Source organism: Ptychodera flava, chromosome 20, assembly GCF_041260155.1.
Source record: "Ptychodera flava strain L36383 chromosome 20, AS_Pfla_20210202, whole genome shotgun sequence".
Taxonomy (NCBI): domain Eukaryota; kingdom Metazoa; phylum Hemichordata; class Enteropneusta; family Ptychoderidae; genus Ptychodera; species Ptychodera flava.
Window position 1 is genome coordinate 10,615,736 of NC_091947.1, and position 24,674 is coordinate 10,640,409.

The following is a 24,674-nucleotide window of genomic DNA, read 5'->3' on the forward strand; positions in this document are numbered from 1 at the left end:
TCAGTGCGTTTTTTTATTTGTCTGTCGACAGATTCAGGAACGAGCACGAGACACAGTAGATGGTGTGGATGTGTCGCTACGATTATGGGATACCTTCGGGGATCATCACAAAGACAGGCGATTTGCATACGGAAGGTGAGATAAAGTGTTGAGGAATCTTAATGGACTGGATGAGCTGAAATTCTTTCCGTTTTCCACTGTAAATGTCCATATAATTGAAGCCAATAAATGCCCCACTTGTGATTATTGATTGTATTGAAATTTTCATCACTCCAGATCAATTTTGAATTTTCAGATATTGATACACTCCATGCAGTTTTCCAAGAGTCTAGCAATCGGCAATCAAATGCCGAGGTCAAAATCAGCGGCATAAACACGGCTCATAAAAGCCGTTATTGCAAACAGCGCGGCTCATTAAACTTTGCATTAAAAATTTATGGAAAGGCGATATGAAACTTTGAGTGTAGGCAGTTTGTGCTTGGGGAATTCCAAAATACATGTGTGTAGTGGATTTTCATGAAAGTGATATTGCTTTATTGCTTGGCAGGGATAGTCTGATTTGGTCGATTGAATCACCGATAGTGCTCCATTTTGTGAAATGACAATTACGTGTATGCAGACAGAGAACCAACAGTGATCAGTCATGCTACGACGGCGCCTCAAAGTTGATGGCCATGTTACAGACTATTCGCCTCATAATTTGAAAGAAAAGGTTGTTACTGAAATGTTGTGAAATCATTCTTTAATCAGAAAATTACTTTGGCTGAGGTGTTATATCACTTTAAATGGAAACTCAGTAAAATCTATTTGTAAGGCTGTCACGGAATATTTATCAACAGACTACATGTTTAGTGTTTATATTATGACTGCCGCGATTACAAAATTAATTTCTTCCGGCATCCCTGTCAATTGCTGAAATTTGCAGATACAAAGATTTCCCATTGATTTGATGCACGGAGAGCTTACAGCTGAAACTTGCCAGGAACTGTCTGGATATTGCAAAATGATGGTACACAAGGGAGCGAGGGAAATGGATATATGTTGTTATTCTGATTTTCTCTTCAATATAAGTTGATTCCCTTCTGGTTATGATACTAACCTCTTTGCCAATGCCTCAACAGTCATCATGGATCGGTTGTACAAACTCCCATGGCCGGGCGGGTCTCTCTGGGAAGAAAAAAGAAATTGTTGCAGCTACTGATAAAGCAAAATGTAATTTCCCTTCTGAAAAAAATTGGCCCAATTCACTAATTTAAGATTTCTAAAACTTGGGTAGAGTTTCACCGCATTTGTTCAAATTCAACCAGCGTATGTAATCTGGATCAAAAGCATGCATATAAACTGATAGCTCAGTGTGTTTCTGCCTGGCATATATGTGATTGTTTTGCTATATTGAATTTCAGTCTGTATCAGGGAGTGCCTTTCAGGTCTGCATGCTTTCTATGGCAGAGTTAACTTGATTTGCACTTGCCATATCAATATGGGAAGTGCATGACTGTAGGATCCTATATCGTGTCTTTGAGGAAACATATTGAAACAATCAAATCCCTTGTAAGAGGCCCTTTCTGTGCCAGGGGATCAGAATCATGCATGCGCTCATTTTAGAAAGATGCTGCTCTTTGGTTGTAGGTGATGATTGTAATGCTGGGCAGAGAAGTTGAGATTAAGAATATTTGTCCTGCAGTACTGCTGTGCAGAGGTGTTGCTGTGTGAATTTATTCAGCTAATCGTGATCAAAATTCTGTCTCAAGGCATTTTTAACCAAGAGAAATTCTCTACATTGAATCATATTGTAATGTCATCATTCTTATTTGTTTGAAAATGATAGTTTCACTGTCATTTGGAATTATTTTCATCAGTTTTGTGTTATTTAAGAAGTTTGCGATGTATCAGTTAACATGAAGCATGGCAAAAAAGTTGATGATTATACACACCTTCAACACCACTGCCAACAGAATAGACAGAAAGAGAAAGTGATAGCATGGTATCTAGCATTCATGATGTTAATGAACTAATGTAACAGCTGCTCTGCTGAACATGAAACCAATAGTGTTACAGCACTGTTTGGCTCTATGTACAGTTAGGTTCTATGTACATTTAGGTTCTATGTACATTTAGGTTCTATGTACAGTTAGGTTCTACCAGTATGTACAGTTACATGTAGGTTCTATGTACAGTTAGGTCTATGTACAGTTAGGTTCTATGTACAGTAAGGTTCTACCGGTATGTACAGTCACATGTAGGTTCTATGTACAGTAAGGTTCTACCGGTATGTACAGTCACATGTAGGTTCTATGTACAGTTAGGTTCTATGTACAGTAAGGTTCTACCGGTATGTACAGTCACATGTAGGTTCTATGTACAGTTAGGTTCTATGTACAGTTAGGTTCTATGTACAGTAAGGTTCTACCGGTATGTACAGTCACATGTAGGTTCTATGTACAGTAAGGTTCTACCGGTATGTACAGTCACATGTAGGTTCTATGTACAGTAAGGTTCTACCGGTATGTACAGTCACATGTAGGTTCTATGTACAGTTAGGTTCTGTGTACAGCTCTATGGACAGTTTATATATTCTATGTTGCACTGAGTTTTGTGCGTGACATGAAACATTATTTTGTTACGTTTTATTTTTTTCACTTATCCTATGGTGTTGGAAAAATTACAAAAACAATCGCTTTGCCTTGTTGATCGATGACATGGCTATTAATTTCTGGATTTCATACTAGAGGTATTGAGCATTACAGCTATTAGAATTGATATTTGGATTTGAATTTCAATCACACCGAGCTGTCATAAATGTCATGAAAGTTGCCTGTACTAGTTTAGTCAGTTTGTAATTTGACTGTCTTGACTTGAACCGTCAGGTGATAAATATTGAGAGAAAAATGAGAGATATAATGAAGCCAAAATGTGGTCGTTCCACACTATAAAAGCTACAGAAATTGAAATCCAATGGAAGCTCAACAGAAAAAGTATCCATCTGGAATTCATTAACACAGGTGCTGTAAATCTGAATGAAACCTCTGTCAGGAGTCAGTACATGTATAAGCAGCCTTTGTTGATAATTCAGTATTTGGCTTAGTGAATTTCAGACTGAAATAAAATCTATGATGTATTTTAAATTTCAATATTTCAACGCGATGTCGCCTTGATCTTCTGTTACAGCAACATTTTCTCAACAGTGAAACATAACTCAAGTGTTAAAAGACATGATTCTACTTTTTTTCCGTCCAATCTTTATCAATCAGGATTAGATTGTTGAAATATTAGCAATATTTGTTAAAACTTTTATGCCACATTTGTCAATTATTGATATTGTTATCATTTTACTTGTGAATTAGTTTTCCTTTGTATCATCTTTGAACAAAAAATGATGAATATTGGTTCAGTAAGCTATTTCTGATTTACCATGAATGTGGTACATATAGCCTTCAAATACATCTCCTCGATCATACCAATATAATCAATAACACTTCATCCTCAGCAATGAGTTGTAACACTTTCATACCCATAACCCAGTGTGTAGGTCCAACTTCAGCTATGAAAGCAATAGAGTCAGAACAAACCACGATGCAGAAAGGGTCAATATTGTTGTCAGTGGTGTGGAGATCATTTGGACCTTGACATCAGGGCCTGGGGTCAAAGGGTAATGACCAACCCTCATGAAGACTGTATATTGCGACACTCTGACAGCCAACAGTATTTAATGTTAATCAGTATCAAATTTCTGCTGTCAGATAGTAACAAACCCTATTAAGTCTGAGATGAGGAATTACAAATATTTGATGCAACAGATTCAAAAAATAGTCGGTGTTGTTCCAGTCATAACAACGAACTTAAATTCCCTTCCAGGTGGCAGATTTACAAATTATGGTGACCATGCAGTTTCATTTTATGAAGATCTTTTTCCTTTCTTCAAACAGGTGTGATGTTGTCCTGCTGTGTTTTTCCATCGCAAAACCGCTGTCACTGAAACACATTAAGACGGTATGGTTTCCTGAGATACGTCGGTTCTGCCCACGCACTCCCATCGTCATGTGTGGCTGTCAGAATGACCTCCGTTTCGCCAACCTGGACGAAATCAACAAGTTGCGGGGACTTCTCACCAAGTAAGCATACGAGTCATTGAAAGGTCTTTAATTACTGATAACTATACGGTCATATTGAAAACTAAATGAGAAAAATATGTAGTACAAGTGATTTGAAAATGTCATGTTATCTTCACCGTCTTGATCATGGTATTTTAATTTTAGTCACCGGTATTACAATTACTGGAATTTACAACTGACATTAGATTTAAAATAACAACTAGAAAGCATTTGCAAGCAAAAGCGAAGTTCCAGAGACCAGAGCAGCGGAAGAAAAGAGAATGTGTGACGAAGATTGGTGCAGAATGAAAGAGTGCTTGGGATTTTAATATGCAAGCACGTACCTATAGTGAGGGCTGATACAACAACAGAATACAACTAAAAGCAAGGCAGTCCAGGGAATTACAGTACACAGATTACAAATGCCTACGGTAAAAACGCAACAGATACATACGGGGGCAACAACGCACGGAAATGTATATCAGACGAGAGGAGACATCGGACCTAGGCCGTTGAACTTGAAAACCGAGGCAACATGTATTTTCATTTGATTAAAAGCAATTAACGCTTCATCTGTTAAGAGTTTTTACCACTGACTAAAACAATTTTCATTGCTATGTCGCTGTTTTCACTAGATACTGACCGTTTGATCTTGGAAAGTTGAGTTGCTTTTACGTGCAGCCAACGCATGCCGGTGCGGTGACAGACAGTTCACTATGAATGCCTAGCTCTGCAGGGCTGTGTGTTACCGGCGTTAAACGGCCTCCCACCACAGCCCTGCAGACTGATATAGAAAAAACCGCTGGTGGCTCCTCAGAAATACAGCGGGCAGTTTCTCCGCCGAAACAGCCGATTTTGAATCCAAATTTTGCATTGATCTTTGTTTTCAAGCACACCCAAATCGCCTAGGTACACGATGTGCCCAGCCGCACTTGTAAACTTACGCAAAGCCTACTTTTCTCTCTCTATGCGAGGGAAGGGTTCGTATACGCCGCCATTGTTAATCTCATTCAACCCATGAGCACTCAGGCGAAAACCAGCGTGACAGTATAGCACCACGTACGGCGAGTATTTAGAGAAAAATAAAATCAAAAAGCAACAAAAAACAAAGTGAAAGAAAGCTAGAATTATTAACAGCTGAACGCAATTTGATATTTGTGCATTGCAAAATAAAAAATAAATAAATAAACAAACAAGAAATGCCCGTAAAACCCGTCCGAGCTGAGCGATGACGTCCTAAGCGTGTCCCAATGCATTCTGGGTAATGAAGGTAAAATTTGCATATAGCATGTTCTATGGTAGTAATATGAGAGAAAGAAAGAAAGAAAGAAAGAAAGAAAGAAAGTACGAAGAAAGAAGGAAAGTGAGCAAAAACTAACAGGTCCAGAGCTGGTCTCTGGAACTAATAATTTCATTCATTAAACCATCAGCCGGGACCATTACTTATCAGTGTCAAAATTACCAGAAAGGATTCTTGTACTGCCATTGGTAATGCTGTCTGAAAATACAACTACCAGATGCACCCATATAAATAGACAAAGGTCCTTTTAAAACCAAGTTCCTCCATATAATATTTTGCTGTTGGAAAAAATTGAAATTTGTATGTGCTGTATGTGGCCTAATGGGAGTGGGACAGAACAACAGGAAACCGTTTGATTTTGAAAATATTGAAATGCATCACAGCTACATGTATGTCTGTACGGAACCATATTGTTCATTCTGTTACTGACATTCACAAGACATGACCATGTTAAAACCATATGCTGTCATCTTCCAAAGTCTGGATAACTGTCAAAATGGCATTATGTAACCCAGAATTAATGCAATTCATTAGTAGAGTTGTCAGCCTTGGGAAAAAAAAATTTGCATTATCAATTACGTAATAGCGTAATCACAAAACAGGTGATCAATCATTGCTCATTATTATGTTTGCAGTGTAATTACCCTCCAGTGTATACATGAGCCATGGACGCTGTCACCAAAAGAAATATTTAAAACAATTGAGTTTTAATAGGGTTTGACCATTTCCTTTAATTTTCAGAAAAAAGTAAATTGTTGCCATGAAATGGTTGTTGTTTTTACCAAAGGACATTCACAGGACAGACGGTGATAACTTGGAGTGAAATTCTGTTTCTAGATTACAGTCACAGGTTGTGAAATTCAGGTTTGCACTGCATATGACAGCTGGCAGGCAACGTTTTAATATTCCTTGGGTCGTATGAATACATTGAAGATAGCAAGTGCAACTATAATAGACAACATCCTTACTTTTAAAAAAATTGGGATTCAAAATCCACCTGCAGTTTAAATAAATTAAATTGCAATATTTAGACATCCAATTAGTGTATACTTGTAGCACATATCAGCCTTTTTCTATCAGTGAAATGATTGTCCTTTCATTACCGGGAATGTGTTTGTTTTGTAAAATTAAAATGGTACCGGTAATTATTATGTAGCCATTATCACTTGTAATTGTGATGCGGAATCTGATATGAAGCATGGTGCAGGGTGTTGAAATACACTCTTGGCAATGTCAACATTCTCCATGAAACATATACTGGCAAAAACAGAATTCAAAAACTGAAATTAGATTTCCTCTTGCAAACCTCTGGAAAAGAAATTCATGTTTTAGATTTTTGAAAGCTGTGCGTATTACTGTAAAATATCAGTCGTGAAAATATTTTTAAAAACATTCAAAGTCCTCTGAGACTAGTTGACCATGATACACTTCTGAGAAAGTGTACAATGAACTTCATATATTCCTTTGAAAGTGCTGAAAAAAACTGAGTAATTCCTAGAATTTTCAGTGACCATGGATGAGTGCTGCCCTGATGGTAAAAGTTTGCTTTAATCTTTGAATAAAGCCACATAGGCACGTAATAATCTCTGTCTGGTCTGTAACAGAGCTCATTTACTTCTCTTGCAGGCCAATTCACGAGAACGATATCATTCCACCATATGACTGCCGACAGGTTGCCAAGGAGATCGGTGCTCCTTATTATGAGACGAGCATCATAACGTTTTACGGCCTTCGAGAAGTCTTTGATAACGCAGTGCGTGCAGCGCTCATATCCCGTCGGCACACACGGTTCTGGATGTCCAGCCTCAGGAAGGTCCAGAAGCCGTTGCTACAGCAACCATTCTTGCCACCAAAACCGGAACCACCCAACATTAGCATTCCGCGATCCACTTTCAGGGAAGACATTTGGAGCCTGCTAGACAATCCGTGCTGTTCTGATGTTGTGTTTGCTATCAGAGGCATTCTCATTCCAGCTCATAGGGTGAGTACCAACACGGTCAAAACCCCAAAAATTTCAGTGTTTGTAATGTTTTTCCCTTTCACATCATTTACACATGTTAGAGTGAAAATTTATTTGTACAATATAAGTAATTCACACAGCATATTGTGTATAAAAATATGAAAATAAAATAACTATAAAAATGTTAAGTTATGAAAAAGTGCATTAAAACAATGCTGAAAATGTTTTTTTTATCAGTTTTTACCTTCATTATGTCCTAATCTTCTCTGATTTCTGTTTTTTCACAGAGCCTATGAACTCAATTTCTGTTATTCACTATTGGTAGGAGTGTGGTGTTTCACTAATATTTCTCAACCCTGTACAAAACACGTGTGCACTCTCTCTGATAAGAAAGAACTACACCAGCTATGTGTTTTGAAATTATTGCTTGTAATCTTCCAATCAGATGGTTTCATAACCTTTCACTAGTCTTTCACACTCTAAGGTATATATGATATTTGTGATTACAGGTGTGTTTAGTCGCATCTTGCCCTGTCTTGTATGACATTTTCATGATGGATTTCTCGGAGAAGATTGGGACAAGCCCAACGAAGTTGGATGAAGAGATGCTCCAGGGCCAAGGAACCCCATCTGATGCTGGTGAGATCAAAGAAAACCCTACAAAGCAGAGCATGGAGAAAGAGCAAATCAAGGAGTTTGATGTTGACGTTGTCATGACAACAGCTGGAACGTCTTCTTGGGGAACTCCGCCTGCCACCATTACTGCCGCCCAACGCTTGCCACTAGAGGGCACTGTTGCAAACTTTCCAGCTAGTGAAGTGGTGAGGACTCCAAGCAGTGAGGATTCTATGGAATTGCTTGGGGCGTGCGCTCCAAGGACTCAACAGCCTGCTGGGCATGTGCAGGATTCCGACAGGCATTTTCCAACTCTCCATTCCCCGACAGAGTTCTACGGATTTCCCGGGCGGAAATTAGATCATCGGGCATTTGCCTCGATTCATCTGCAGCCAGTGGAAAACCCTGTGAGTGGCAACCCAAGCATTCAAACAGTGGTGACTGTGCAGCCGCACATCTCCCCGGCTGTTTTCCAAGTGTGTCTGGAGTATCTGTACACGGGGGCGTTTGATCATGAGAAGTGGATCGCCATCAGCCTGCAGGAAGTGATCAACCTGGCCGAGACACTGCAGCTGGAGGATTTGGCTACCATGGCAAACAATGTCAACAACGGTGAGGCCTACATGAACGGCATGCTGATATCACAGTTTGAGAGAAGAAGAAGCGGTCGTTTCAGGGAGCTCTTCTTACAGAAAGGACTTTTCTCAGGTAAACCCCATTCTCAGCAAATTCTGCAATGGGATTTTTCCCTGTAATGTTGGTTGCAAAACAATGTGATTAAAAGACCTTACAAAATACTGGTGAATGTCAAACTTAATTTCCCATATGTAACATATCAGGATTTTAGAAATTATCGTTGATCACTATAACTAATGACACACAGCAATTCTGTTCAGAAGAATGGGTTAAAACATGAAAAACCCAACTGTATTGTTTTAATTTGCAAAACAGGTTTGACTTACCTTGACAATGGTATTCGATTTCTTATTATCATGTTCCTGATCACGGATTTATTTTTCTTGCATATATGGATCTGTTTTGACATCTTGTGATTTTTTTCACATCTTAGATTTGATGATTTGCACGGAAGATGGAAGCGTGGCAGCCCACAAGGCACTCTTGATGGCTAGATGTGATATGATGCACGCAATGCTTGGAGGAAACTTCAAAGAGAGTACCTGCACAATGGTAAGGCATTGTGTCTGCTGTCTTGAGTAATTTCACCATGGCCACCCTTTCTTTCCCTCTTTGGCTTCCCAGCATTTATCGTACATCATTATCAACAATTCATTTGATACAACCCTGTAGTTTTCGGTGGATATCTTGGACCCCAGTTCACTGAAAGAGGGCTTATGAGGTCAATTGCGGTCAATCGGGGTCAAGCCTCAGGGTAAATTTTGTGACACTGTACTGTTAACACTAGGTGATGTTAACCCTTTGAGTGCCACAGTCAATTTTTGTCACCTTCATAAATTGTAACCCAGACAATTTTTACAGATTTTTTCCAAAGTTTTGATCAAGGACTGAAGCCAATAAAAAGTGGTATCCATTCAATGCAAAACTGTCAAAAAAAATTACACAAAAAAACTTCATAAAAATTAGTAAAATTTTGAACTGAACTTTTGGCGGGAAAAATTACAGCTGTAAACAGTAGTAACACTGTTAGTATTCTCCGACAATATGCATTTGTTTGGAAAACTCCGGAACTCTGTGTGCAGCACAAGTGAATCCAAGGGTTGTGTGAAGTGATTTTTTATTTCAGTAGATTTATCTTAACCTTTCTGTTTTGACATGAACTGAATTGTATCTATTGGCCAGTGATCATCTACTTCTGAAAATTGCAGTATGACATGCAATAGTCAGAAAATATAAAAATATTTGGTTTCTTCATGCATTGTGTTTCACATTCATCGTGGTTATTTAAAATTTCCCTTGTATAAAAATTTCAAAATATCTGGTACAGTTCTTATTCTTCACTATTATTTCTTTTCAGATCCCAATGCCATGCACCAAGAGCTGTTTCCAGTCTGTTCTGGAGTACCTGTACACGGATCAGTGTCCGGCGATGAAACCCTCAGAGTGTCTCCACGCCATTGAGCTGGCCAACTTCCTGTGTCTGCCCCACTTGGTGGCGCTGTGTGAGGACAACATGATTCGGGAGTTCAACACTGCCCTGGAGAAGGAGCGTGACATCCAAGAGGATGTGATCAACCTGTTAAATGTAACAAAGGTAAACATGGAAATGAAACAAGCCACTACCCTTCTACACCTGTCCTTTGGGCAAGCCATTGTAAAAGTTAGAGAATCCAAATATCTGTTAGGAAGGCACATTCTACCTTAAGGTAGATGGCGCCTCAGAGACAGATACTCTCAAATTTTTAGCTACTATAGACTATATAGTCTATAGAAGCTATTGGGATGGGTATCCGTCCGGCGTCCGGCGTCAGTCTGTATGTATGTATGTATGTATGTCCGTTTGTGAGGCGTCCGTCCACTCAAATATCTTGAGAACTGCAGTACTTGCTGATTTGATATTTGTTGTGTTGATGAAAAATATGATTTTGAGAAACTATTTTTTTTAATTTTTTGATATCGTTGAAAATATGCAAATTAGTGCCAAAAAAGGCGTTTTTGGTAAAAAATCTTCTTCTTCATAACCGCTGGTAAGACAGCTTTGTTATTTGGTATACAGGTCCCTAGGGACAACCCAACTTAGATTTGTTCAAATTGTGATGAAATATGCAAATCTGTATTTTTAAGGAATTTTTTTGGGTCAAAACTTTCTTTCATCAAAACCGCTCGTCTGACAGCTTTGATATTTGGTATACAGGTTCCTACAGATGAACTAAATATGATATATTGAATATATTATGAAATCTGCAATTTTGTATTTTTGGTGCAATTTTTGCCATTTTTGGTCAAAAACTGTGTTTCTCAAAAATTACTTATCTGATACCTTTGATATTTGGTATACAGGTTCCTAGGCTTTATCTTAATGTAATATATTGAAATTATGATGAAATCTTCAATTTTGTATTTTTGCAGCTAATTTTGCCATTTTTGATCAGGCCATCCTGAAATGAGCTATCAAAGATATCCACTTTCTTCATCAATACATGTGTCACAAAAAGTTATTCTCTACATACACAGCAGAAGTCTGTGGACTGTTGAGTCGCTTGTTTTTTCAAAACTGCTGGTCAGACAGCTTTAATATTTGGTTTACAAGTCCCTATGATGACCTTGGTGAGATAATTTCATACAGTCAGGAAATACTTAATTTTGTATCCATGTCTATAGTAGCTTCAGGGACCTTGGCCCTATGTTTACAATTCTTTTGTGATATACCACTTTTTATGGTTCATTTTAAAGCTCTTGGTGTAAGAAAAGTTTTCACCATCTTAATTTTTCGAAAATCGAAAATAATAATTTTCTCAATAAAGTTGACACAGGAATGGTGGCCATTTTGAATTTCCAATATTGGGAAATTTCAGGTTATTTGTCTCTGTAGTGCCACATTTTGCATGATGACCCCTGATTGTTATTCTTGATTTGGTGAGAGAATAGTTATAAGTTTCATTGAGGAAAGTTTTAGCAAATGTTTATGTCTTTCTGTTCTGAGGCTCATACTACCATAACCTTTTGAGTGCTACGTAATTTTTCCCACCAAAATTTTAGTCCAACATCTTACCAATTTTCATGGGTCTTTCTGCAACCTTTTTGATAATTTTGGACCAAATGGACATCATATTTCATTGTTGTCAGTTTTCTATCAAAATTTTGGCAGAAATATGAAAAACATTTGACTTGGTCCCTATTTTATGAAGATGACAAAAATTGACTTTGGTGCTCCAAGAGTTTAATGGAAAATATATTTTGAAGAATTATCTCATACAAATGAAAGAGAATACTGCTATCATTGAACTTTGAAACATTCTTTTTATCCTCCCTACTGTAGATGCATAATGCTTACCAACTCCACGAGTGGTGCCTGACCTACATAGCTAGTAACTTCAGTGAGGTGAGCAAGAAATACGGCAAGAAAATGCACGAGACCGGATCGGAAGGTATGCAGTACCTCAACAAGAAACGCTGGCCCCCTCTATGGTACCTGAAGGAGAAGGACTACTACGACAAGGCCAAGATTGACCGAGACTCCAATGAGCAGGCTAGCCCCAGGAAGGGAAAACGAAAATGGGTGTTATAAGGAGCTAGTTGTACCTCGGGCATTCATTTTCTCATGAGTCAAGTCTTTGAAGAACTGAAATTATATCACTCTTGTTACATTTAAAAGAGAAATGTGCAAAATTTTAGAGACAGAACTCTCAGATTAATTTTTTTTTTGTTAATTAGGAGAGAAATTTTTAAAATCGATATATCAGTTTTTGTAGTGGAACTGTTCAGAAAAAAACAAGTTTTCGTATGTTTTCGTATGTAATGTTACGGTCAGACAGTAAAACCACTTAATATGTGATGTTTACTCATATCCACCAATAGTGAAATATCTGAAGCAGTTTCTATCCTGTGCTGTGTAGTGCGACACACTGAGGTAAACAAACAATCGCCTAAATTTCAAAATAATATCAAATTTTTTATTTAATGATCAACAAAACATGAAATTGATACTGCGAAATTAATTGAAACACAAATTAATAACAATTTGTGGGAGAATACTTTGTGAACTCAACAACATACTTGGAAAAGGCTGAAATTTTTTGAAATTTTGATGGTAGACACTTTGAACAGGAAGAGCTGCTTTTCCCAACCAAAGTTGAAAACAACACTTTTTAACAACAAAGATATATATTGTGTACCTTTGAAAAAACGGCTGAAAATCTAACTGATATCAACAGACAGGAAGACAAGAAGAACCATTTGTAAACAATATTCACATATTTGCAATAAAATGTAGTCAGGATTTAATATAACAATCATCAGAGAGATTAGTAAAGCTTTATGGAAAAAGCTTTGATTGTCGTTGCAGTTATAGGTGAAATTGTCGTTTTTTGCTGAGTGTTTGAAGTACGATAAAGGGGTACAAGATACGGAGTGAGCTTTGGAAAGATAGAGACTGAAATTGAATCAGAATGTTGGGCATTTGAAGCATTCTGAAATATATCTAATATATTGGTAGCAGTTTTTTTTCTTTCAATATTCAGCCATGGAGAGATTGGAATTTGCCACAACAGAGGACTAAGCAAGCCCACCTGAAGTATTTGATAGATCTTTCCACTGCTAGTAAAAAAAGGCAAAAAACTTATTAAAATTTGAAACGACCATGTAGACTTGGCATTTTATTCAAAAAAAGCAAATGCATGACAAAACTGCCAAAAGTATTCCTGCCATTTGTTTGAAATAATTAAGCTGAGTATTCCAGAGATGTATTGACTTGAATTTTCCTTTATTTCAGAAAAACGTATATCAATGTGTGATGAGAGTCTGTCTGGTGAATTTTAGAAAATAGATATTGAAATGAGTAAAAGATTTAGACAAAATTTGTAGGCCGGCCAAGAGTGGTGCATTTGGGATGGAGGAATTACTCCATGTCATCCGAGGGAAGATTTGTCGCACCATACTTCTCATTATCCAGGTAGTGCAAAGCAGATTGAGAAAGTCTTAGTGTTAAGAATTTTATCTCATGAAATGGTTAGTAGGTTACAATGAACTCTTAATGGTAATTATGACTAGAATGTAGATACATACTTAAGTAAGCACGCTGAAAATTGTCAATGATCTGTGATATCCTTTGAAACTCTTGTGCCTTGCTCAATTGCACTTTTGTGTTTGTTGTACTGATCATTGAAATTTGTGACAATGTGCCTAACATGAAAAACAAAAAATTCAAAGTGCTAAATGATTCCTTGTGCTGAAATCACAGAGACTTTAGTTATCAGCTTCTTAATGCAAGTCACACTTACATGTGTTCACCTTAGCGTCATCCAAGATACTTTTGAAAAAGCCCTTGTCCTTTAGGTCACCCATTGTACTCAACGTACCCATTATCATTGTGGTCACCCATTTTACCATCCTGAGGGTCACCCATTTTGCTCACTGTACCAATTATCCTTTGGGTCAACCACTAGACTCAAGGTGCATGGTACCTGTTATGCATTGGGTCACCTGACCACTATGCCCATGGTACCCAGAATCCTTCAGGTTTGCTAATTTACCCAAGATACCCATTATCTGCTAGTTTTACCCATTATCATTGTTTCATCCACTGTACTCCCATGCCGGGTATCACTGACTTTAAATCAACCACCTGACCAAATCAAGGTACTCATCCTATGGGTAACCCACTGTACTCTTGGTACCCTTTATCTAATGAGCCGTCCTCTGTACTTGATGAACCCATTATCCTCGGGTCACCTAGTATACTCCTGGTACCCATTATCCACTGAGCCATCCTCTTAACGTATGGCACACATTATCCACGGGTCACCCAGTATATTCAAAGTACCTTTTCTCTCCTCTGTGTTACCCGCACAGATAATAACCCGCTTTATAATTGGTCACCCTCCTAAGGTCACCCCTTTAATCCAGGTCACCCACTTTTATATACTCTAGGTAACCTTTTTGCTAAGGGTCACCCACTTTACAGTGCGCTCACCCATTTTATGGTAAATGGATAATCCTTTCCCAACATAACCTATTGATTGTGCTGTAGGTTACTCACATCAGGTTATCCACACTCTACTAGTAGGACATTTTACTTGGGTCGTCAGAATTTTCTAGATTCAACAATAATCGTAAGGGTAGCATTTTTTCCCAATTTGTACTGTATCTTTTGCTGCTAATGCATGTGTACATGTAATGAGGAAGAGAAGTTTGTGATATGAGAAAAACTTACGAAAATTGATCAAAAATTATATATTATTAATTCAACACAACGTACTGTGAGACAAACAATTCTTTGTTTTTCAGAACAGATTTATGAAATGAATTATTAGAAATGTAATCCTTTGAAGGTTTTAAAACCTGTTCTGTGTAATCTGTAAATATCTCTAAAATGTAGCTTCAGTGTTGATCAAATTATTTGGCTTGGTCGGATAACACGCACAGATAATTTGAGGTTCATGTCACCACTTGAACTGTCTTTAGGCTGCGATTGGAACTTTATCACAGGAAAAGATATGTCCATTTAGTCAGTATTTGTCGAGATCGGGATGATTTTCACATCCCCCTGATCTGAAATATATCCAGCCGTTCTACAAGATTATCCGTTTACTGATTTGTGCATTGGGTAAATCACAGTGGACCCTAGAGGGCGCACTTTGCTAATGTTTTGTGTGAGAGAGAATACATACGGTTTTAGGCGAAGCAATGTCTCCCATTTTCTTGCATAATACAAATATATAACTTTTACCAGATGAGGTACAAACTTAGTGTTCAGGAACATTTTTATTTTTTGTGCAATTCATCTTTGAAGCAAGTTTAGAATACGTAGGATCAGTGTATATGGATGGTGCCATAAACTAAAGTAACTGTACGATAAAACCAATGTGAAACACTGAACAGCTGTATCCCTTTCAGTATTTTTGGTATAAATTGTTGAGGCCTGCCCTGCCTTCAATATTTTTTTTCATAGTTGTCTTTATTTGTAGATTTTTATTTTGTTAAATTCGAGAAAATATTTTACCACATCGTGCATAATTTGGTTTTCTGTATTAATTAACCAGTCACACACAGATTATAAAGTCACATGGTAGTCACATGGTACGCCATGGAATTGCAGTTTCTTGAAATAAGCACAAATAATCAGTAATTTGAGTTACAGACTTATTAAACTCTAAACCACAAAGGTTCATTTGTCATGTACTTTCTCACAACAGTCCACCTACCAGCACAGAATTTTTTTCCTGGTGCATCTTCACACATTTCATTGGGACTCATCCACAACGTTGTGGTATACTCATGAAGCGTTGTTTCTTCTTCCAGTGACATTTGACAATGATATATTTCAGTTCGTGTAATTTTCATCAACGAGATTGAATAACCTGGGAGTCACTTGTTCGTTTAACTGGTGTACCTGCCACAAAGTATATCCTCATGCTTTGAACCTGCCCAGAAAAGTTTGCTAGAGAAGATATACTCTCTTGCAAAGACCACAAAGATTATTTTCAGTACCCTGCCTCGCGGAACATCCCAGTACTCAGATTCCGCTTGTACAACACATGAAATAGTGGGCTGGAAGATAACGAAGGCTACAGGGCGCTTCGCCGATGAGTGGTTACACCATATCAGAATCATTCATGGTTCAGTGGTTCAATTAGATGAGGTCTTTTGTACAATAACACACTTGATCAATGATGTAGAAAAAGTGTTATGAACAAAGCCTGGCTTCACAAACACCAGTGTTTTGTAACACCTAAGGCTGGCCTCGTTCATCTGTAACTGTAGGGCAATACCAAATGACTTTTAATTTCAAGGCAAGAACTGGGCGTCCTCTGTATTTTCAGCTTCAGATCAAATCAACTGTCTTCTGATAGCTTTAATCGTGTAATTAAAATTTGTCATTGTTGTACCATAATGCTGTATTTTGTTGTGTTGTTTTTCCTCTATACCTGGACATACCTCGTCAAAGCTTCTCTCTGACAGACCATTTCTAGCTGTTTATTCAAGAAATAGAGTTTGTCACCGTTTGTGCTGACCATTTGCCTCAAGTGGAGAATACAAATATTAGATACGATACGAGGTACAGAACGTGAATGGAATTCAGCAAGCAGTGCATTCAAGTTTTACACAGACAACTACCTACTCTTGCAGTTCAACTCACATACAGCAGATTGGGAGTTGAAAAATTAATGTATTTAAAAATCGATGTTTAAAAATGCATTAGCATTGCAAGTGTTAGAAATTACATCGTGATCAGCCAGCTGTCAAAACAACATGCAAGTCAGTGGGAAGAAAGCATCTGAGATGCATTTAAAGCGCAATGAAATAAAATATTGATGACAATGATCTAGAAAATGCACATATTACCTGGAAGCAAGGTTGTTAGCAATCTGGATACTATGCAATCTACTAATAACGATAATATAGTGAAAATACAGTTTATTGGGATAAAATGAGTTTAGGGAGCTTTGCCGTAACAAGAACCATAAAAAAGCCTTATACTAAAGTTTAACACATGTATCTGAAGTGCATAGAGTTGTGAAAGATGGAGCATTCCGGCGGCCATAAACGTAAAAAGGCATTCCTAAATCACGCACTCCAAAGCAAAAAATAACTCACGCTCAGCCATGGAAACCAGGTCATACAAAGAAGCTGTGTAGGGATGGTGCTACAGAAGATAGTTCTTCTACAGTTGTTCTACAATATAATAAACGTTAATGGTCAGCGCGTCGTCCGTTATTTCTATATTTATGGGCAAGGGCGAGAGGAAAGCCAAAAATTAATGGACGAGGCTTGCCGAGCCCGTTAATTTGGCTTTCCTCTCGCCTGCGCTCATAAATAAATGTTACTGGTCGGTGCGGAGTGTGTTATTTCCATTATATTATCAACGAACCCCGAAAAACTGTCAAAACTTACGAAAATTTCCCGTGTGAACGACAACGAGGCCCAGAACCTGTCAGTGAGTAGTGCGCGCGCTGCAACTTGAAATTTTGCAAATCTGAAGATTTTTTTTTGGAAAACAGCATCTAAACTTGGCCAACAAATGCTCCATTTTATTTTGTGGTTGATTATGAATTTCGTACAAATCACAAATTTCGTTTTAGCTGTAAAGTTACTATGTATTGCGATATTATTCATATTCAGGGCATGAAAACAAACCATTACTGCATATTTGTGGCAGTCACGTGGTTCAGCTCGACCAATTAAAACGCGATTAACAGGTCATGGTAATATAGTGTAACTTTGCCATACAAAAACTATTGGTGTTGTCATGTCCAGCAGCTTGGGCATGCATTTGCCTGTTGGATGATGGATAGCTAAAAGGTCTGAACACCATGGTCAGCAGGCGCGTACGAGAATACAGGAAAAACTTTTTCAGAAAGTTATTGCCATTCAAAAATAAATGGCGGGTCTTTGATTTGCAAAATCTCTGATGACTTACCTTTGGTTTAAGTCTGGGTGAGTATAATCCCAGCTAACACACATGCTTATCCAGAAAGTGTCGTTCTTTCCACAAATTGCTTGTGTTATAAATTATTGAAAACTTAGGTGTCTCCATAATATCAGCAAGTGCTAACTTTCTGTGGCGACACGAAAGCCCGATAGAGATAAACTGAGAATAAAACAAACATGACAGAATCAATAAACGTGGATGACCTCAACTTTCAGATCGCGATATCACTGATGAAATTATTTCTTGGCGATGGTTGTGCTTGTAGGCAGACGGTTGGCAGGTGCATTTGTGTTGCATTTTTTACCGTTCCACTTGAGTTGACTTGCCACTATGCACGACTCACTTTTTCCAACTTCAGCAACTTGCTTTGAATGCTGGCAGGAAAGAAAACAGGAATCGCTTGCGGGCAGAGAGGAGACACCTGGTAGCCGACAATGTCATTCACTGTGTCTGTGTTCAGTTTCATCTGCCCTGGCACATTTACTGAGAGGCTCAACCTGATTACCTGATCGGGCTTTCTCATTGCTTTAGCCTAGACCCTATTCTCCACTTTTGGCCTTCGTATGGGCGAAGGCCAAAAATCTCCGAAGGCAAAAATACTCCAGCGAGGGACTAGGCTACCTTTGCTTGTTCCTTGCTGCTGTCGTGAGCTTACAGTCGCCTTACGACTACCGACCAACTGCTATAGACTATTGTGTTCAAATCTCACAAAGCTTACCAATCAGAGGAGAGAGGTTTACAATCTAAACTAGTCATGGATTACCAGTGGCATGAAGTGTTCACTGCTCCTTTGTAGGACAGTGAGACGACTTTACCAGCAAACGAGAATAGCAAAGAACAAGCGTAGATGTACATGCCAGATTGTGATGAGCTAAAGGAATGGAGATAGTATCAAAGGACACTTTTTGTGTCACAATCTGACAGCATACATAATCTAAAACATATCATACTAATGTCATAATCATGAAATGTTAAGGTAGTATGCACCTCGAAAGTGAAAGACTTAAACTTTTGCTCTAACTTTCCTTAAAGAATCTTTCAATCATTCTCTTTCAAAATCAAGAATAAAAATAGGGGGTCACCGTGCAAATTTTGGTACTAGAGAAACAAATTACCCAAGATTTACCGAGATTAGAAATTCAAAATGGCCGCCATCCCTGTGTTAACTCTATGGAGAAAAATAAACATTTTCGAATTACGAAAAACTACACCGGTGAAAAGTTTTCTTTCACCAAGAGCTTTAAAATGAACCCCCACATGTGGTATATCAGAAGAGAATTGTAAAAGTTTAAGAGTCCGAATGTCTGTCCCCGAGGTGCGTTCTACCTTAATATTATCAATAAATCCGTTTTGGTATCACATTAGGGTTACGCTTTCTCTCTCCTCTGCAATACTTGATAAAATCACTGAACATGTGTGAATTATACTTGACATAGCTAGCCGTCTCCGGCGCGTCCAATAGAGCAATATAGATATACTATATTGGACTCACCATAGTCATTCTATGTATGAAATTCTCCTATGAAACGTCTTGTCTTAGAAAAAATACATGTGAACATAAACCATTTTGCAGTGCTCTGCAAAGATTTGTCTTGGAAAGATTCAAAAAGAAGCCTTTGCTCATAAAAACAAAAGCAATGTATAGGGCAAACACTGGCCTGTGATGACTCGTGGTGAATTCAAAGTCATAGTTGACATCGAGCTGTGCAAATTTATACATAATTACCCAAAGACACAAGTAATATCAAGCAGTGAAATCATAATTTCTTTTGAAATCTCTGTTGAAATAGCGATTGTCTCTTTAAGTACAAAATTCATGAGTTGGAACACCGAGGAGCAGTACATTGAATTTTTTATTTTCCTTAATATCCTGCCCACCATGTACGTTGCCCTTTTTGCCATTTATACACTTTGATTATTTGATACTTACCCAACTATTAGGAAAACTCTAACAGATTTCAGGGTGTAGGTTTAGCTTAGTGGTTTTGTCTGTGATGTCTTTGCTAGATGACTAAGCGCCGTACGTTGTAAGTGCGAATCCGATCGAGAATTTACTGGATTTTAATGGTGATCAGACACAGTCCCTTCACAAACCGTGGATTAGATTAGAATTTGTAACATAAGGAAATCAAATTACCTGTTTTCATCATACGGAAATTTTAGAATTATATTGTTTATTATAACTATATGGAATGTAAGACGTGTGTGAATGGCTTTTTAGGGAGTCTGCTTAAAGTACGGGAAAATTTGGTTTTGAACCACATGACATATCACAACTTCACATTTTCTTTTTAATATTTCCAGTCAGTAGTAAATAGCTGGCGATAAATCTGTCAGTACCTATCTAGACCTGAATCATTCACAGTATTAATTTTGAAATCGCCATTACGTAATGATGATGTATATCAGCTTTGGTATTGGAATGGTCTGATTGCTTCACTCCTGCCCATATGGCATTGTCACGTAACACCTCAGAACCAGCAGGTGACTTCAACTCAAAGTGAACCACACAGTCTTACCATCAACTATGATAATTTTAAATGCAATGCATCATGATTGTTATGCTAAGATTCAATATACAGATGTTCATGGCGTATCTTTAAAAAGTTACTTTTTGTATCTTCAAGTTCACTGAATGACCGTACATTTGTCAGAAGGTAATTATCATGATGGTACAAATCCTGCGCATCAGGTATGAACACTTATTTTTCTAATTTCAAAGTTATCTTTTTCATCATTTACGAGTTACAAAGTTTGGTATATGGATCCATCAGATATAGGAAAGCTATAAACACTTGTAATTGGTGAACTAGATTTCATATTGAAATTCTTTTCTGGTAGAAAAGTAGCGCCGCTAGCAGAGATTTCGGGTCACTGAAGACTAGTCTCCAACCATCTGATCAGGCGGTGCGTTCCTGTGAAACCAACACGAGAGGGCGCTCGTTACACTTAAAGTGCCTACAATAATCGTCAAATTGAAATTAAAACATATTCATTCCGTGGAGGCCTAATTACAGGAAGCATTACAAAAACTTTTTAATTTAAGTGACGGGAAATGCCATACTTGTGGCCAAGAAGAAACTCTGGTAAGCTTATTCATCTTATTTTAGTGTAAATATGTAAAAGAAATCAGGCAGAAAATATTTTCTTTCTTTGTCAGAAAGCACAATATTGATAACAATACCAATATTCAAAAGATAATCAATTGCAGGAATTGAAAATAATAATAATAATATAATGCGACATTATATACTTTATCGCTTCCTTTATAAAATACACAGTTTGGAATATAAGAAATTCAGCTACGCTGGAGGGGATTAAAGTTACCCTCCAATTCTATGTCATCTAACTCAAATGCTATCTTTCTTCATGGATGAATACATTGTATTTCACTTGAACAAAGCTGATGATTTTATCACGAAGTTTCAAGCCTTGTAAGACTTGAAGGCGAAGGATGCGTCTTGAACGCAATCACATGATGATATGATTTTATCGATGTTTGTCTTTCTCTGCTCTCCAGTTAAATGATTAATTTGTTCAGACAAGTTGCTTTGTAATTTTGTACATTTGCTTGACACATTTGTTTTATTTGTCATTTTGTTGGAATACATTTAGCCTTTTTTTTTAAAAATCGCCAAGTGGCTCTTTATGGCGTCCCCATACAGGACGTATCCAGGGGCGTAGCCATCCCTTGTCCTACAATTTGCTCTTAATTTAAATTAATGATTGAATCCATGTGTTTGCGGGAGCTCCTAGTATCAGCAACCAATCATGTGCAGTAGCCATCATCCTTGAAACAGGCTCCACATCAAGGAGGGAGACACCAAATTTTACACTCCCACGGCGTGCTTCCTGTCCCTAGCGCTTGCGCATCCAGATCGTATCCTGGACGGGTCCAGTGTACATATATCGTACCTGTTTTCGGAGCATTGTCCGAGGCAATGCAAGCCGAAATATATTATCTTTCGGTATTTGAATCACTCGTTCAAAATAAAGCCACAGTATCGGATAAGTGGCGTCACGTCTTCTAGATCTTAAATATCGCTCAAACTTTCAGTCAATTCAATCTATTCAGTAGAAACACACCCATTTAACATTGTATATTGTACAGATATATGATTCAGTTTTCTCTGTATCTTCGTTTCCGTTTATTTGATGCAGATTACCAAAAAATACATAAATAATGAAAGTTGCTATAATATTATAACGGTACAATTCATATGTGCATATACAGTGGCGATAAAACATGTGAAATATTTCGTGTTATTGTCCTAATTCACGCTTTGCCAGTGACACCTATTGTTGCGACGCCCAGGGGATACAACACATTAATTGTTAACTGTAAAATACAATAAAATCATTTTGTATAGTCTTTTTGTTATTCACACCATTATGTGGGCAATTTTAGATAGAATTGAAACCCATTAAGTCTGTCTGTGTTTTTCCCGTGTTACATAGCCAATTCTGCCGTGATATCGTACTAAACAGTAGACCCGCTTCTACTGTCTCCGGGCAGACAGACGGACAGACAGACAGACAGACAGACAGACCGGTACCGCGTACCCATGATGCCCTGCATGGTTTCGTCTTCAAAGTCAGCACCTAGATATATTTTCTCTCATCTGTATGCGTTCACTCGTTCCTGGACAAGGCTTGTTAACGCTAAGTATGTTTCAGTTAAATCAGTTTACCGTACCACTAAGATACTCTCACACTAACCACTTGGCTTCATTGATATAATAGAAAGCTATTTGAGGTCTATTGACTCAAGTATGTGGACATGTCTTGGTTGAAGTCCGGCTACTTAACTCAAAGTAGCTCACGACATAATTCACATTAATATAAGTAGCTTACAGTAATTTTCGTCATAACTGCATAATGTCTTGAAATGGCACAACAAACCCCTTTTAAACGCTTCTGTCGAGCACATTTTAAACATGTCAACGACCTTTAACTTACCCAGCAAGAAAGACGCAATTTTCATTGTCGTTAGAGTCATAGCAATTCTCAGGATCATTAACATAATTTATGTCAAAGGGTAGAATTTTATCCACAACAGCGTTAAGGTTATTATTGTCTATTGTACCCGTCGATTGATGAAAATTGGCAAATATCGTTAATAGAAGAAATAGGACCGGGTCGTTTGCCATTAGTTGTATGTGTGTTCCAATTACACACGACCATGAAATAATATATCATTTTATCAGTTTTAACGACTTGTAAGTGCGTCGTGATTGTGAACATTTGGTCACCGCCATCGTACAGATGACGTCACCCTCGAATAGGAGGTTCTGAATCTTTTGAAGCCAGTTTCCAGGTGACCATTGTCTTGATGCAGAAATTAGTGACATCGCTTCGATCCTGAGTTCAGGTTTTAGACGTGGGTTCATTAAATCTATATCATGTTCAACCACGCACTAGAATCAGCATTGCCAACGCCACGTAGGCATTGCTATCAAAGTCCCATGAAATTTAGAACATAACATTTTACTGATCGGTTTAACCACGACATGTGCGATATATATAGGTGTTCCGCGAAACGCTTTTAAAGGACGGGTCCTTTATCAATAAAAAGAGACGGGGAATTCTCAGCTGATCATTGTGTACTCATAGAATGGATTGCAGGAAGCCACTTACAAAACTTTTTTGTTTCACCGGAACCGTACAAAATACTTACGTCATGCAAAGGTATCCGATTCTTAAAAATCACAATTAAGCCATAACGAATGGCGACACGCTTTTCACCTTGAGCGCTATCAGTATGTACATCAATGAAATTAAAGATCTTCTTATTTAAAAGCATTTGTGTCAAGGTCAATAACGTCGTCATCTGTGTAATTGGCAATTAAGCCTAAAGGGGATAAACGTACCACGTTGAAGCCAAACACTGACGAATCATAGAATGTTGGCAACGTTACTTATATTATAGTCATCAGAGTTTTTGTGTTTACACGTATTATATGTGCCATGATGCGCGGTTGTCTCAATTCCAGTAGGCCCATGTTTCGTCGTCCATAGTAAGTGTTACAAATCAATTGACATCAAAGTAATATCTAAAGACCGATTGAACTCTGTCGTGAATTGCTGTGACACAAAGTATGAAGGGAAATGAATTAATGACATACCAGTTACACAGTATGACGTAGCGATCGCCTCCTGGCATTGTTCTTATGGCTAAATATAGTGTTCTCAATTACAAAATCGAAAGAAAACGTGTTCACAGACTGTATATGTGTATATATATATATATATATATATATATATATATATATATATATATATATATATATATATATATATATATATATATATATATATATATATATATATATATATATATATATATATATATATATATATATATATATATATATATATAACATAGTAGGTCTACACTCTCATTTGTATGTTTGGAACGTACCATTCACCAGTGATATATATATATATATATATATATATATATATATATATATATATATATATATATATATATATACACACACAACGAAAACTACTTTAAGTAAAAAGAAATAATATCTTTTACATGAGTTTCATTCATCTTGTAATTTTCAGACATATATCTGAAGATTGCAGGATGCATGAAACTGAAGTAACATATATTATGACTTTGTACTTGAAGTA

At 37.5% G+C, this 24,674-nt stretch overlaps 1 protein-coding gene across 3 annotated transcripts in view; it reads left to right on the forward strand.

Annotated features, from left to right (window-relative positions):
• Positions 1-16,493, forward strand: part of LOC139120000 (rho-related BTB domain-containing protein 1-like) — a 77,041-nt gene extending 60,548 nt beyond the window's left edge. For all 3 annotated transcript variants that reach the window (XM_070683986.1, XM_070683987.1, XM_070683988.1), the window contains 7 exons: positions 32-135; positions 3,927-4,112; positions 7,018-7,372; positions 7,861-8,674; positions 9,036-9,154; positions 9,960-10,196; positions 11,922-16,493. In XM_070683986.1, the coding sequence (XP_070540087.1) occupies positions 32-135; positions 3,927-4,112; positions 7,018-7,372; positions 7,861-8,674; positions 9,036-9,154; positions 9,960-10,196; positions 11,922-12,170 (2,064 nt within the window). In that variant the 3' untranslated portion in view covers positions 12,171-16,493. The remainder of the gene's footprint in view (positions 1-31; positions 136-3,926; positions 4,113-7,017; positions 7,373-7,860; positions 8,675-9,035; positions 9,155-9,959; positions 10,197-11,921) is intronic.
• Positions 16,494-24,674: the final 8,181 nt, after the last annotated feature.